We start from the raw sequence: 13217 nt of genomic DNA on the forward strand, positions 1-13217 counted from the left end.
ATATATAATATAATATCTCTTATATAGCTGTTTTATAGCTATGCCAATGCAACACACATGTAATAGTCACAAGCACTTCACTCACCAACTTGAACAACTAGAGAGCAAATGAAGCTAAACTTATCTTCCACAAGTTTACAATGGTTTCATCTCAGCAAAGAGAGTTAAAAGCATCCTCTATGTTGATTCTCTGTGCCACTTCAAGTTCTAGATCACTGTACTGCAGAAGTAGTTTGTTATTGATTTCAACCTGCGTTATTCTAAAGCATCTGAGACAGGGAGGGTAAGGAACATTCAAAACGCTATAAAAGCATTGGTAAAAACCTGACTCTATCCCACTATTACAGGTCAACTTGGGAGCATCTAGTACTTCAGTTACAGGACCAGCCCGACTGACACATTTCTCAACAATTCATGTAATTTCTGAATAGCTGGACCAACATTTTTCCACCCTTGGAGAAGTGCAACTGTAGGCACTTTCCTAGTTTTGCCTATATGAACCTGCTGGTCCTGGGTTTAGAACCACTGTTTATCCAACAGCCTAATATGACAGTAACACATGTGAGACATAAAACTGCAATTATTAGTTTTTTTCCCGAGTTAAACTTTTATAACTAGAGGCGGTCAGGCCAAAAGGGCACAAGGTGCATTAAGCAGAAAAACACAAGCAACACACTTTACTCTAATGGAAAACAATTACAAAAAGCTGCTAAAAAGTGCTCTGTCTGATTGGCACCTAAATGAGCTACTCTATATACAAAATTCTCCTTCTACACTCACCGATTGAAAACAAGAAATAGAAGTTCTTTAGCCGGCAATGGAATATGCTCACGCTGAGAGGGCCACAGGTGGCACAGAGGCAAACCACTGGCCATCATAACCGAGCATTCATTTCAATGACTGGTGCTAGTAGTTTCACAGAGTAGAAGCCCAATGAAATAGCACATACTCCACACACATTGTGCAGTAAAAAGCAGGCAAAAAAAACCCATTAACAACACAGTTTAAGGCAGTTTCAGAGCTAAACGCAGTTCTTTGCCTTTCAATACTTGACTCGTGACCAGGAATACTGGTTCGAGAGCAGCACCTGATTGTTTTCCAACTATCCAGCATAACTGGTGAAGACATATTGAGTCACATATGGTGGATCTCTACCTAGTTTACATTGATGGAAATCAGGCATGTAAGGGAAAAACAAGACAAGAGCTGAAAGTCATGTGTTATATGGGTTAGTAGGTGTATAAGGCTCCTAATTGTTGAAAAAAAAAAGCCTTTTAATGAATGTTTTCCCTTGAATTTACATATAGCATCTTATACTGTGTCGTAATATTATGTATCACAGAGATATTGTGCTTTGTGTAATGTCATTGTCATTCAGTATAAAAGCTGCATACTGTGGAGACATTACACATAAACTATTAACTTACATCTGTGTCAGGACCCTTGTCTGCTCCGGGACAGGAGAAGCTGACGAACTCGTGGCAGCGTTTGTGAACCACAAAACAGCAAACTGGGAAAAGAGAGAAGGCAGACAGTTTTTTAAACAAACAGTTCGTAACATGATATTGTTGGTGTCATCTCACTTTTACGGGCACGTTAAATGCATTTACTCTCCGAATCAGCCTCTTAGGATAAAAATGGAAACAGACATGATGCATGCACACAAAGAAGAATCCCCTTGTTCTCTGACAAATGGAGAACGTGCATGTAAATTATCATCAATCAACACCAAAGTGGGTTTGACAAGCCTCTCTGATGTGGACACATAAACTCATACAGACGAACAGACTCAAATGCCCGTGTACTCCCACATTCACACCCACATAAAAATGTGAGTATGTCATGTTACAGTCTGTTGGGTTGATGACGATTGCATTATTGTCTCCCACTAAACTGGGATCTGCCTCTACCAAACCGTCACCCATTGTGATACTGCTGACACGACACCTGACGCTGCCCTCACGTCAGCGTCAGTGGCATTTACATTTGGACGCTGCAACAGATCTCGAGGGAAAGGCAAAAACGTGGACATCTGTGACAGCTAGAACACAAGCTGATTCTCTCTGAGACTCTCACTCTGTGTACCCAACTGTATTTTCTCTGCCATTATTTGAAATTCCTCAGTCTTTCTTCTTTTCCATTCTCACACAATCTGTCTGCCTCGCTCATTGTCAAGCCGCCTGCTTGTTCGTGTGCACTTTTGAGCTCTCCCACATTTGTGTGGTTTTTGTCTGTAACCTTGCCAGCTAAGTCGCACTTGCCAGACAATCTGACAGGCATTGGTTAAACAATAGATATGAATTTACTGAGATGTCCAAAAACAGCAGGGGTTCCTACTGTTCATGCAAATGGCTGCTCTGTACCATGAAACTCAGTAAATATGAATATTAGAAAGATACATAGGTACTGTTGATTGTTTATTATTGTTTTCTCATTATGAGAATCTAATCCCTACTGCACTACTTATGGTACACATTGTGTATCAAAGATGGACATGTCCTCCCTCCTGTTGTAGTGCTGAGTCAGCATGAATTCATCTCTTTGAGTAATAAAGAGGAAAGGAGGCAGAGAGGGAGAGAAGGGCAATAAAAGAGCTTAGCAAAATTATTGTGGCTCACAGTGATTTATACCCGCTCTAAAGTTGTCATTGGTGCCATTTGTCATGTTCATTACGCAAAAACCAAACCAGGCTATGCACAGATGCAGGTGCAGGTGCAGACGGTGAGAATTCATCAGACCTGGTCATCGAGAATTTTCAGCCATGCTTGCAGCATGGCTTTAGGGAGGGCAGTGTGTTATAGTGTTGGTGTATTGTTCAATCCACTGTTTTGGATGAGCTGAAATAGCTCCATCAGAAAGATCTCCATCCCATTTTGTGTAAGCATCCATGGTCCCTAGAGAATGAATTCTATTGACTCTGGTGAAATCCCTTTGCGTGTTGTATCTATATTTCATTTTATTTCAATACTTTACTGGCTTGTATTTTGTTTTCCTGACCAGATTATTTTATCTTTTTTTTAAATTCTCATTTCTGAATTAGTCTGATCTAAGACTTCTTTTAATCATTTGCTATGTCTTGCTATTCACTCATTTGTAAAGTACTTGTTTTATTTGCATTGACCTGTACAAAAGGTGCTAGAAAGATAAAAAGTGTCCATCCATCATCTGTAACCACTTATCCTGTTCAGGATCCCAGAAGGCCGAAGCCTATTCCAGCTGTAATTTGCCAAAAGGCGGGTTTTGCTCTCGACAAGTAACCATCCATCTCAGTGCCATCACACAGACACATACTCAGACAGACAACCATTCAAACTCACATTCACACCTACTAGCAACCTAACGTGCATGTCTTTGGACAGTGGGAGGAAACTGGAGTAGCTGGAGGAAACCCATGCAAGCACTGTGTGAACATGCAAATGGTCAAACTGGCCAATGGTCTGCGCTTATAAAGCGCTTTTCTACCTGTTGCCTCTCAAAGCACTTTACACTGCTTCTCATTCACCAGTTCGCATTCACAATAACACACGCACCTATGAAGCTGGCCAACGTTCACTGGGAGCAACTAAGTTAGGGTTCAGTGACCGGAGGAACCGGGGATCGAACGAGCAACTGGGGGGATTGGTGGACGACCGCTCTACTTCCTGCGCCACAGTTGCCCACAAACTCTGCACAAAAAGGCTGGGATTTGTTTTTTATTTATTTTCTTTTACTTGGACATTGTAGTTTGAAGAAATAATGAAATATTGCAATGAAGTATAAAAACATTTCCAGAGGATTTTCATGTTCTGTGCTACGTTTCCATAACACACATTTACTAAGAAGCATCAATTCTGAGTGCAACCATCAGGTTTCTCTTTTCCTTCCACAGCCCACTTACAATATGTGAATCACGGGTGCAATGACGTCCGTACTTTCTCTTCCTCTATCCATCAGCACTCCTCAAACCCTCAGCCACACACCCACTTGTCCACTGCCACCTCTCTTAAGCACTGATCTCGGAGCAGTTTGTGTTTCAGTTGGCGCTAAAGCATGGAGCTGGAGCAGACTTGACACTGATCTCAGTTCAGAGGTGAAGAAGGGCTGCTAAGCTCTGAATAGTGGAAGGGATAAATCTAGCTTTGGACCATGTGCGCGCGTGTGTGTGTGAGTGAGACTTAAGAAGGAAACTGTGTTTCTCTGTGACTATAATCCTTGGCATCGACTTTCATGTGTGCAGACACATACACACTGATACATACACACAATCTAAAAGCCGTCTTAAGAAAGTAGGAGCAATATGCTGCAGCAGCTGAAACACAGAAGCACTCTGGCAGCTAATGGGATGTTACATGCACCCCAACCCCAATCTGGTGAAACCTGTGAAGCTGCTTCACACACTTTTACACCTTTTCTGCACTGACTGAATTAACAAAAATTCTCTCTCACAAATTTCTGTGAGGAGTTAAAAAAACAAAACAAATAGACCTGCAGTTTTGCTTAATTAGGAGGTTTTCTAAAACCACTACAATCAATCTTTTGCATGACTCCGGCACAGGGATTTCACCTGGAAACATACTATTGTAGTAGTGAGTGGTGCGGTGTAGTTCTTGCAGGAAGAGCTGTGTGAAGCAGCAGGAGCAGAGGTGACACAGTGACATACTGTATTGTCAGGAAAATTATGATTAATTATTATGGGCTTTGTTTCACTAGCCTAATTGCATAAGAACAGAGATAACAGGCTCTGACATCACAAAGCAGCTTACACAACACAAATGCTTCCCTGCATCTGTATATATATAAAAGTGGAAAGCATGTTGTAACCCTGTTTTTGTAGTGTTTGTATCTATAGCTGGGCCTTTGGTGGCTTGTTTTCATGGTGGCATTGTAAACCTCTCTATCCACATCCCCATTTCCCTCCCCCTGATCCTTTAAAGTGTGGATTTAGCCCTGGCTAATCTGGTGAAATTGGTAATCTACCGAGCTACGGTTAATAGAATTATGCTGTGCATTTGCCCAGAAGAAAAGACTTGCGGTGCAGATAAAGGACAGAGGGCAGGACACCTGCAGTCCCGAACCAACTCAATACCCTCCAGACACATTTAATTGATCTGGGCCCCCAGAGTGCATCCGAACACAAAGAGAACTGAGGCTTTGATATGAGATCTGCCGAAGGAAAAGGGAAGTCTGCAAGACAATGGATGAACAGGAAAGCAAGGAAACCAAATCACCAGGGCTTAGGGTTCTTACAAATGTAGAGATGGATGTTTCTAAGAAGAAGGTACTGTTGTTCTTTTACATCTACATCATTTTTAGTGCCAAAATATTATTGCTGTGATGTTAGATGATAGTTGTGTTAGAAGGAAAATGACTGAGTATGACACAAGCTGTCAGGAAATTATGCACAAATCATTCACTGCACCCTCTTCTGGCCATTATATAAACAGAAAAAGACAACCTTTCTTCCGAATAGTCTGTCGATTGTGTAAAATTATTCCCCCTTGTTATGACTCTGTGGTCTTTCTGTAGATTGTCATTTCAAGGAAGAAAATGTTAGAGGAGGAGAGGAGGGGAGAGGGTGAGGGAGGTGCATTGTCCTCTCTTGGTTATTTTTAGGCTCCATTCTGGCCAAGGCTGGAACAGTGTGTACTGAACCCCACGGTGGTGGAGAAGCAAAGGAAGACTTTTCCTTTACACCTGGCCAATGGACACTAGAAATACACAGGCGGTGGGGCAATGATACAAATGTCCATGTGCAAAGATACAGATATCAGTGGCCACATTGCCTGTGAGAGCACAGTGAATGATGAATGAAAAGCTATTCCTGTCACAAGCCTGTGTAAACGCTGAATGGAAGCGGTGGAAAAAGCTGGAGGATAACCATAGAAAGGTTCAAACAATGGGCAGCTGGAACTATGATAGCTTACATAGAAAAGGTAGCTTACACATTCATGGCCTGTGTCAACCTCTCGTCAAATTTTGATCGAGTTCAAAGGTCAAAGAGGAAACTAAATCCGTCTGTTGTTTACCGGCTAGATCGTTTCCACTACCTTTCCACACTCACTAGGGACATTGAAAGATGCAGCTACCAAAAGCTGAATTTATGCACCAAATAAATCCCCCTGATGAGCTGAATAACTGCTTTGGCTAAAAAAGCACCCAGAGCACATTTTTCCTCTGTTAAACACTGTTTGCTGTAACTCTATTTTGTGTTGCAGAGTTATTGTGTGTATTCAGAAGTATCTGCCCACACGATCCTTGCCAGTTTTAACACAGAGGCATAAACAATATCTCATCCATGGCTTATATCTCTTACGGAAGCCTCTAACTTTAGTAGTGTGACCTCTGAACTCTTCCTAGTGCAGTGAGTGACAGATCTGAGATTCCCAGAGCCCCACATCACATGACCCATAACTGCCATAACTCTCATAACACTCTCCTGAGACTGGGGGAGATCGATGGCCAGAGACCACACTTGGACGGATGTACTGACAGTGAAGACAGTGAGAGAGGCTCAGTAGTGGCCTCTCTCACTGTAGTGGTTGAGAGAATAGGCCAGCAAATAATTGGTGAAAGGAATGATACTGTAGTTTACTTTGTGTTTTGCTGGTATGTCTATGTATTATTTTACATACACTGTAGGGGTTGAAAGACATACATTCAAGTTCCCCATTGGCTGATTGGTTGAAAGGTCCCTATGCAGGATAAACCCTGCCCAAGTAAGAGCAGATTGGTTCACAGTTACTGTGGCAACACTGTAGCAGATAAAGTTTCCTCAGTAAATCACAATGTGAGTCTCTGTTCCTTTGCCACTGCCCTTGTGAGATGAAATACATGTGATATAGACATGCAACTAGCATTTACTTGCAGAGAGACAGGATGAATGAGGAGGTGCAGCTTCAATAAGGGCTAGGAGACCCAATTTCAGCACATACTTACAGTACCGTTCTTACCGTTCTGCCTACCTTGTGGCTGCGTAACATAGAAAGCCCATTCCCAAAGACAACACATGAACTAAATTACAAGACACAAGAAGAGAGAGGAAGAGATGGTAACAGAACTGATATGATCAGTTGATGAATAAAGAAAAAAAACTTCCTTGTGGCTCTTTACGAGCAGCACACACAATTTTTAAAACTTTCCATGAATGCTGCTTGTGTCTAGCAATTATCTCATCACCATAATTAGCTGCTGTATGAATATGCATATGAGAGTATTTGATTGTTTATATGTGTGTATATGAAGAATTAGGCTAATTCTGGATGGGAGCAGCAAATTGCACAAAACAGAGAAGCAAACACATCAGTGTCAGCATAATGGGGATGCTGCTCAGTTTTTACCAAAGAAAACGAAACAATGATGTCAAACTTTGTGAGCCACTTTGAACAGACACCCTATAACATCTTACTGGTTGAGCTGGAGTACGAGGTAAATTTGGCCCTGTCAGATTGTAACGTAGCATTTAAGTTGTCAAAACACCACCTCCTCAGTCTCCTTGCACGCAGCGCTGCAGGTTGGCAGGAAAAGGAACTTTTCTCCTTGGTTCCGAATCTCCCGAGATTGGTGTTTGATTATGCTTGTCCGGATTGCTTGTTAAAACAGACACGGACAACAGAGACAATGTCTCTACGGTACTTGTTGTTTTTTGCATGTTGTGGTTTGTGGTTCCCAATTTCCTGTCATAGAAAAACACTGAGCGACCACACACATAACAACCAAACATATCCAAATAATGCAGAAATTGGTGGAGAAATTCCATCAGTTAAAATTCTCTTCTACACCCTGTGTTTCACAACACATCTCTCAGGAGGTTCAAGCCAGCAGGAATAAATCTCAGCTACCATAGAAATCTAATTTTAAGCCAAGCTAACAGGATTTATGTCCCCAAAGAATCGGGCAGAGGACAAAGTTAGGTGTTGTAGTATATAGAGTGAAAAATTCCTGCATTAGGAGGAGGCTGGGGTAGATAGATCACGAAATACAGGAATTTCCCACGGGAGTTGATGTTCAATTTTCTTCAAATGTTTTTTTTATTCATGACTCCACCATCTTTTTACGGAACCCAAGCAAGATGTTTTGTGCCACAGTGTAACCAAACGGTGATGATTAACAAATGTCTGCAACCAAGACTGAGCTATATAGGAGCTGTCATTTAGGTTGGATGACTTAGGTTGTTTTTTCACTGGTTTTTCATAACATTCAATAGATTTTCCTATATTTATAATTTACTTCTATCCCGCACCATGATCAGTCTGCTCTACCATTCTGTTTTCACAATGGAATGGAAATAAGTTATTTGGTAATAATTCATGTTAACAGTCCTACTAGTGTAAATTATACACTTACTAGTTCACACTATATACCTGTAGGGAATACTGACACAACCATTGTCTTTGTGAGAATGTTAGCACTTTGATGTGTGCATTTACCTCAAAAAGCTGCTTTGGCTACATGTAGAACCTTATGGCTCATACAGTCAAATAGGCCATTATATTACAAACATTCAGCTTCATGTTTTAAGTGCCTTAGCATGTAGTAGCAAGAGCATGCAGCAAAATGGGCATACATACACATGGCAGTCAGGGTCAAATACCACATTAATACATTATCGGGTTTGATGTACACAGAGTAGCTACATATGCAGCTCATACTCACACAAACTAATAGAGTTTGTATTAAGAAAATGGCCACAGGAGGACTGATCAATTATTCCAAACTACAGGTGGGAGTGTTTGGCTGCCAGACATCTCTGAGTCAAACAGGGGACTTAGATATACCGCCTCATGAATTAAATATGACTCTGAACACAAAGACACACAGAAATATACAGGTCTAAGCGCATGCATAAATGTGAACGGGCTTTGGTGCTTTTGATCGCTCACATTTTATATCATTTGCACACATACTCATATGCACAACTCACCCTTTTTTACTGCAACCTTTAAGTATAAAAACACAACGGCAAGTACATGTACAGCATACAGTCTCAATGTCTTTTGTCTCGTCATATTCTCAGTTACTCACTCAGACATATAAACACACACATGGTCATGTATCACCTGCAGCGGTCTGGCTCAAAGCCTCCTGTGTCTGTGTATCAGGTGTCACACTGGTAGTAATGTAATGAGTCTGGCTAGCTATGGTCCACACAGAAGCTCTCAGGCTGACACTGCTGCACCCAGACAAGACCACATTAGACACAGCCACAATACACTGACTAACACTGGGAGGTGTGAGTAAGTACACATGTATAAACAAATAATCCTGAACGTGCATGTCAGTTGCCTGGGGTAATACCCTGCCTTACTATGGCTCTGGCTTCATTGTGCACTGTCAACATACAGAAAGAGCAAGTGGTAAAGCAAAAAGGCAAAGGTCATGGCCGAATCCGATGCCTGAGGACAGGCTGATACCACACATCAACATCAGAGCATCTTCCACTCCTGCGGCACTGCATGTCCTAGACTAATTTGTTTGGGACCAGTGAAGTCAAGGCTAAATTTGTCTCAGGACATTTTGAAACATAAATAACAAGCTCCCCCCCCCCAACCCCCCCCCCCCCCCCCCCTCATTTTAGTCACTTCCCATGAATTCTTTCACAGATCTTGTTTTTATCTTTTTCACTCAAATACCGAAAAAAAGTGAAACCAAACAAAAATGTTCCATATAAAACAGCAACCTAGAAAAAAAAGTCCTTTAAAATAAAGGTGTATTTTAATGAATACACAACTATAATGTAGTACAGCCCAGCACTATTCAGTAAAGTACAATTTCACAAAGGTTATATAATACTATAAATTACATAAAATACGAGCTCGTTTTCCACTACTGGCCAGAGGTTATTTCTCGCTACAGGCAGATGTATTGTTAAGCAACTTTAATGCCAACTGCTGATATACAGTTGATACAATGTGGCAGCTTAGCTGGTTAGTACACATGCAACATAAAACTGCCGGGTTTGATGTTTTCTTTTAACCTCAGTCTTGCCCTGTACTATTCCTTATGCTCTCTTTGCATCAAAGCCCCACACACAGACCCTCACCTCTTCCACAATCCTGCATCACCTTCTTACATTCTCACATTGCTGCAGCTTTTCTTTGCACAATCTGTCACAAATTTTTGATATAACATCTAATGATAAGCTGCTGTGCACGACTGTTTCTCTAGAACATAATCATTATCTATGACAATATGTCATTTTTAAAGACAAAATGTTTGCTCTCTGATAAATATAAAGTTGACTTTTGCAATTCAATTCACTAAGTAGTTTTGAGGTTATGGTCTTACTTGGTTTGGAATGAAAAGTATCTTATAATGGGCGATGTCAGCTCATGTCAGTTAACTCTATGTAACAACTGCTATGTAACTGGTACATCAATCAAGAGACACACAAAAGTAAGGAAAAACTACACACATTTTATATGTGTGAGAAAGCGAGAATGAGTAGTCTTAGAAATTAGACTTTGGAAATTGGACATAATATTTCAATATAAATAGGGGATCTCAGGTCATGAGAAGAATACATATCCCCCTAGAGTTGTGGTGGTGAAAGGGGAAGGATGGAAACGTAGAAGTGGGACCAAAGGTGTATTGGAGACAAATTGTGATGAGCATAATGGAGGGCCAAGTGATGGTGAAAGAGAGCTTTGAGGAGGGAGAGGAGGCGAAGGTACGGATAAAGTGTCTTCCTGATTAAATTGATTAAACACTCACTTAAAGTAACTGAATTATATGAAAATGGAAAATGAAGGGACATTTAATGGATTATTGCTACTTGTGAAGACCATGACCACTACCCAGGGGTTGAACTGTCTTACTTTAAATATTTCATAAGCAACAAATAAAAAAAATAACTCAGGTAGTCTGCTTCTTCTGGACACAGAGAGAGAACAGAGTCACTTTGTTCCCTAATATTATAGTTGTTCAATTGCTGAACTGTGTGCAGGTGTGCATGTCTGTGCACAGAACTAAGCAAAAACTCAAATAATTGTTATGGTCATATAAAAGCCTTGCTTGATTTTCATTTAATTCTGAACTTCAATGTGAATATTGCAGATGTTCTCTTAGAAATATCAAAGATACGGTGCTGATCAAAGAGTACCACATCAGGTCTGGTGTCAGACAAACAAACAAACAAAAAATCTCACATCAAATACATTTTGCACACAGAAAGATGGCACACAACTATTGCTTTAATGATAACAACTACACCTGACAAATATTTGGAGTGGTGCTTGCTTGAGCAGTGTGAATCATAGCAAATTCTTTGTGTGAATCATGTTTCTACCCATGATGAGAGACGTACACATTTAACTTGAGTCAGTGGAAGAAAAACAATGGCTGAATTAAGATGAATCATCACTCTCTTTTGTAAGCACGAAAAGCCAGGTGATAAATGGTGATTAACGCTAACAAACTAATTTGACAGTATAATAGCTGATATACACACAGCCATTGTAGCATACACTTAAAAAATAAAAGAGGCACCTGAGTCACTACTGATTTCCTTTTAAATGTCTGCCGCTGGTATAGAACAGTGTGAAGTCAACATCAGAGCATAAGACAGCAGCGATACAGTGAGGAGAAACAGGCAAAATATGCATTACAGGGAATGCAGAGAAAACAGGTGACAGAAAGAAAGGAAAATGTGGGAAATGAAATAGGACTTTAGGAAAGGATGAGGCGAAAAATGAGGCGGATTTATATTATGTGAGCCGAAGCTTCTTTCGCTCATTTGGCTGAGCTGATGAGCTGATCATGGGTCGGCTGGGGACAGCGTACTGCACAACAGTCAAGTAGACAAGAGCAGACTGGACAACTGTCACCATGAGGCCTGCTCTTTGGCACAGCCAAACACACACGCACACACACGTGTATGCATGAAAGCCCTGCTTGATATTTATGGTTTTTATAGATGGACTTACTTTATACATCCAACATACAGATGCACAGATGAACTAAATGTGCGAAAACAGACAGACTCACACGAACATGAGATGTGAAAACACACGCTCTTGCACACTTGCACACATACATACTGGCACAGCCTCCCCTTCCCTGTCCCCCTCCTAGACTATCCAGAATCCAGTGTATTTCTGAAGCACGAAAACTGCAAAGCCCCAGAGAAACACAGTCATGCTGTATTGAGGTCAAGATGCTCGAGTGAGAGAACCTGGCCATTGTAAATAGTGAAGCAGTCAGTAAACTGTAGTGTTGCTTCAGCCCCTTTATTGCTGATTAATGGCACTTGGCTGAGAAAGGGAGCATGACTTTTCTCATCACTAGGTGCCTCGGTACTTGGCTAATTGGCCTAGTTAATCCACACGCCTGCATCTCAGCCTGTGTGGAGTGATTAGTCAGCCTGTCGAGCGCAAGGCCTGTACCATTTGGAGCTGAATAAGGGAGAAAAACCAAAATGCAGCAGCTGTGGTGAAATGGCATCCTGCGCTTTCTGCAAGATGGTTTCGATTAGCACCTGCTACCTCCCACACTACCCCATGCTTTCTTAGTCTACTTTCAGTTAACCCCTTTACCTTTTTTCGTAGTCAGATTCATCAACAATAATCTGAGTTTTCCAGTCCTGCGTCTGAGAGGGCATAAATAATTGGCAAACATATACATCCACAGCTTTTAGTCTGTGTTGTGTTTCTTAAGAAACACAAATCACTTATGTAAACCCCAAAACAAAAGAACCGTACTGAGGCCATATTTTTTATGTTTTTGGTTCCTGCTGCACCATTTTACGTGTTTTTTTGAGGCTTTTTGCCCAGATAATGTAATTGATTTACAGGTTTTAGTACTCATTCCTAAAACAATCTATACTGGATACTTTAGAGGCAATAAATAAAAGCACAAACCAAAGCTTGACAGCAGAGATGGCTTTTTCCTTCGCCAGTTTTCCTTAGTGCAGTAGGTTTTCAGATGTTTCTTCTAATGCTACCGCAGAAAGAAAGTTAGAGGATCACTGAAGTCACCAGGATTCATCCTATAGAGACTTTTTGATGGATGTCAGCAAAATGCAATGCCAATCAAAACAATTGTTAGAGATTTTACCGATGCTAGAATGGTTAAAAACTGTTTTTTCGGTCTCAGGGACATCATCAGAGCATACCGTACCAGTCCCTCAAAGCCTGGCATTCCAAATTGATTTCATACACAGAATCATTCTTGGGTTTTAATTTGTTTTTTTGCACCTTAGCAAGATCTCCCAGCCAATAATCACACAGCTTTACCAGAAAAAA

At 41.0% G+C, this 13217-nt stretch overlaps 1 protein-coding gene across 2 annotated transcripts in view; it reads right to left on the bottom strand.

Moving 5' to 3' along the window:
- Positions 1-13217, bottom strand: part of prkcab (protein kinase C, alpha, b) — a 95439-nt gene that overhangs the window by 65676 nt on the left and 16546 nt on the right. For both annotated transcript variants that reach the window (XM_067476303.1, XM_067476302.1), the window contains exon 3: positions 1428-1510. In XM_067476303.1, the coding sequence (XP_067332404.1) occupies positions 1428-1510 (83 nt within the window). The remainder of the gene's footprint in view (positions 1-1427; positions 1511-13217) is intronic.

The sequence above is a fragment of the Channa argus genome, chromosome 15 (assembly GCF_033026475.1).
Source record: "Channa argus isolate prfri chromosome 15, Channa argus male v1.0, whole genome shotgun sequence".
NCBI lineage: Eukaryota > Metazoa > Chordata > Actinopteri > Anabantiformes > Channidae > Channa > Channa argus.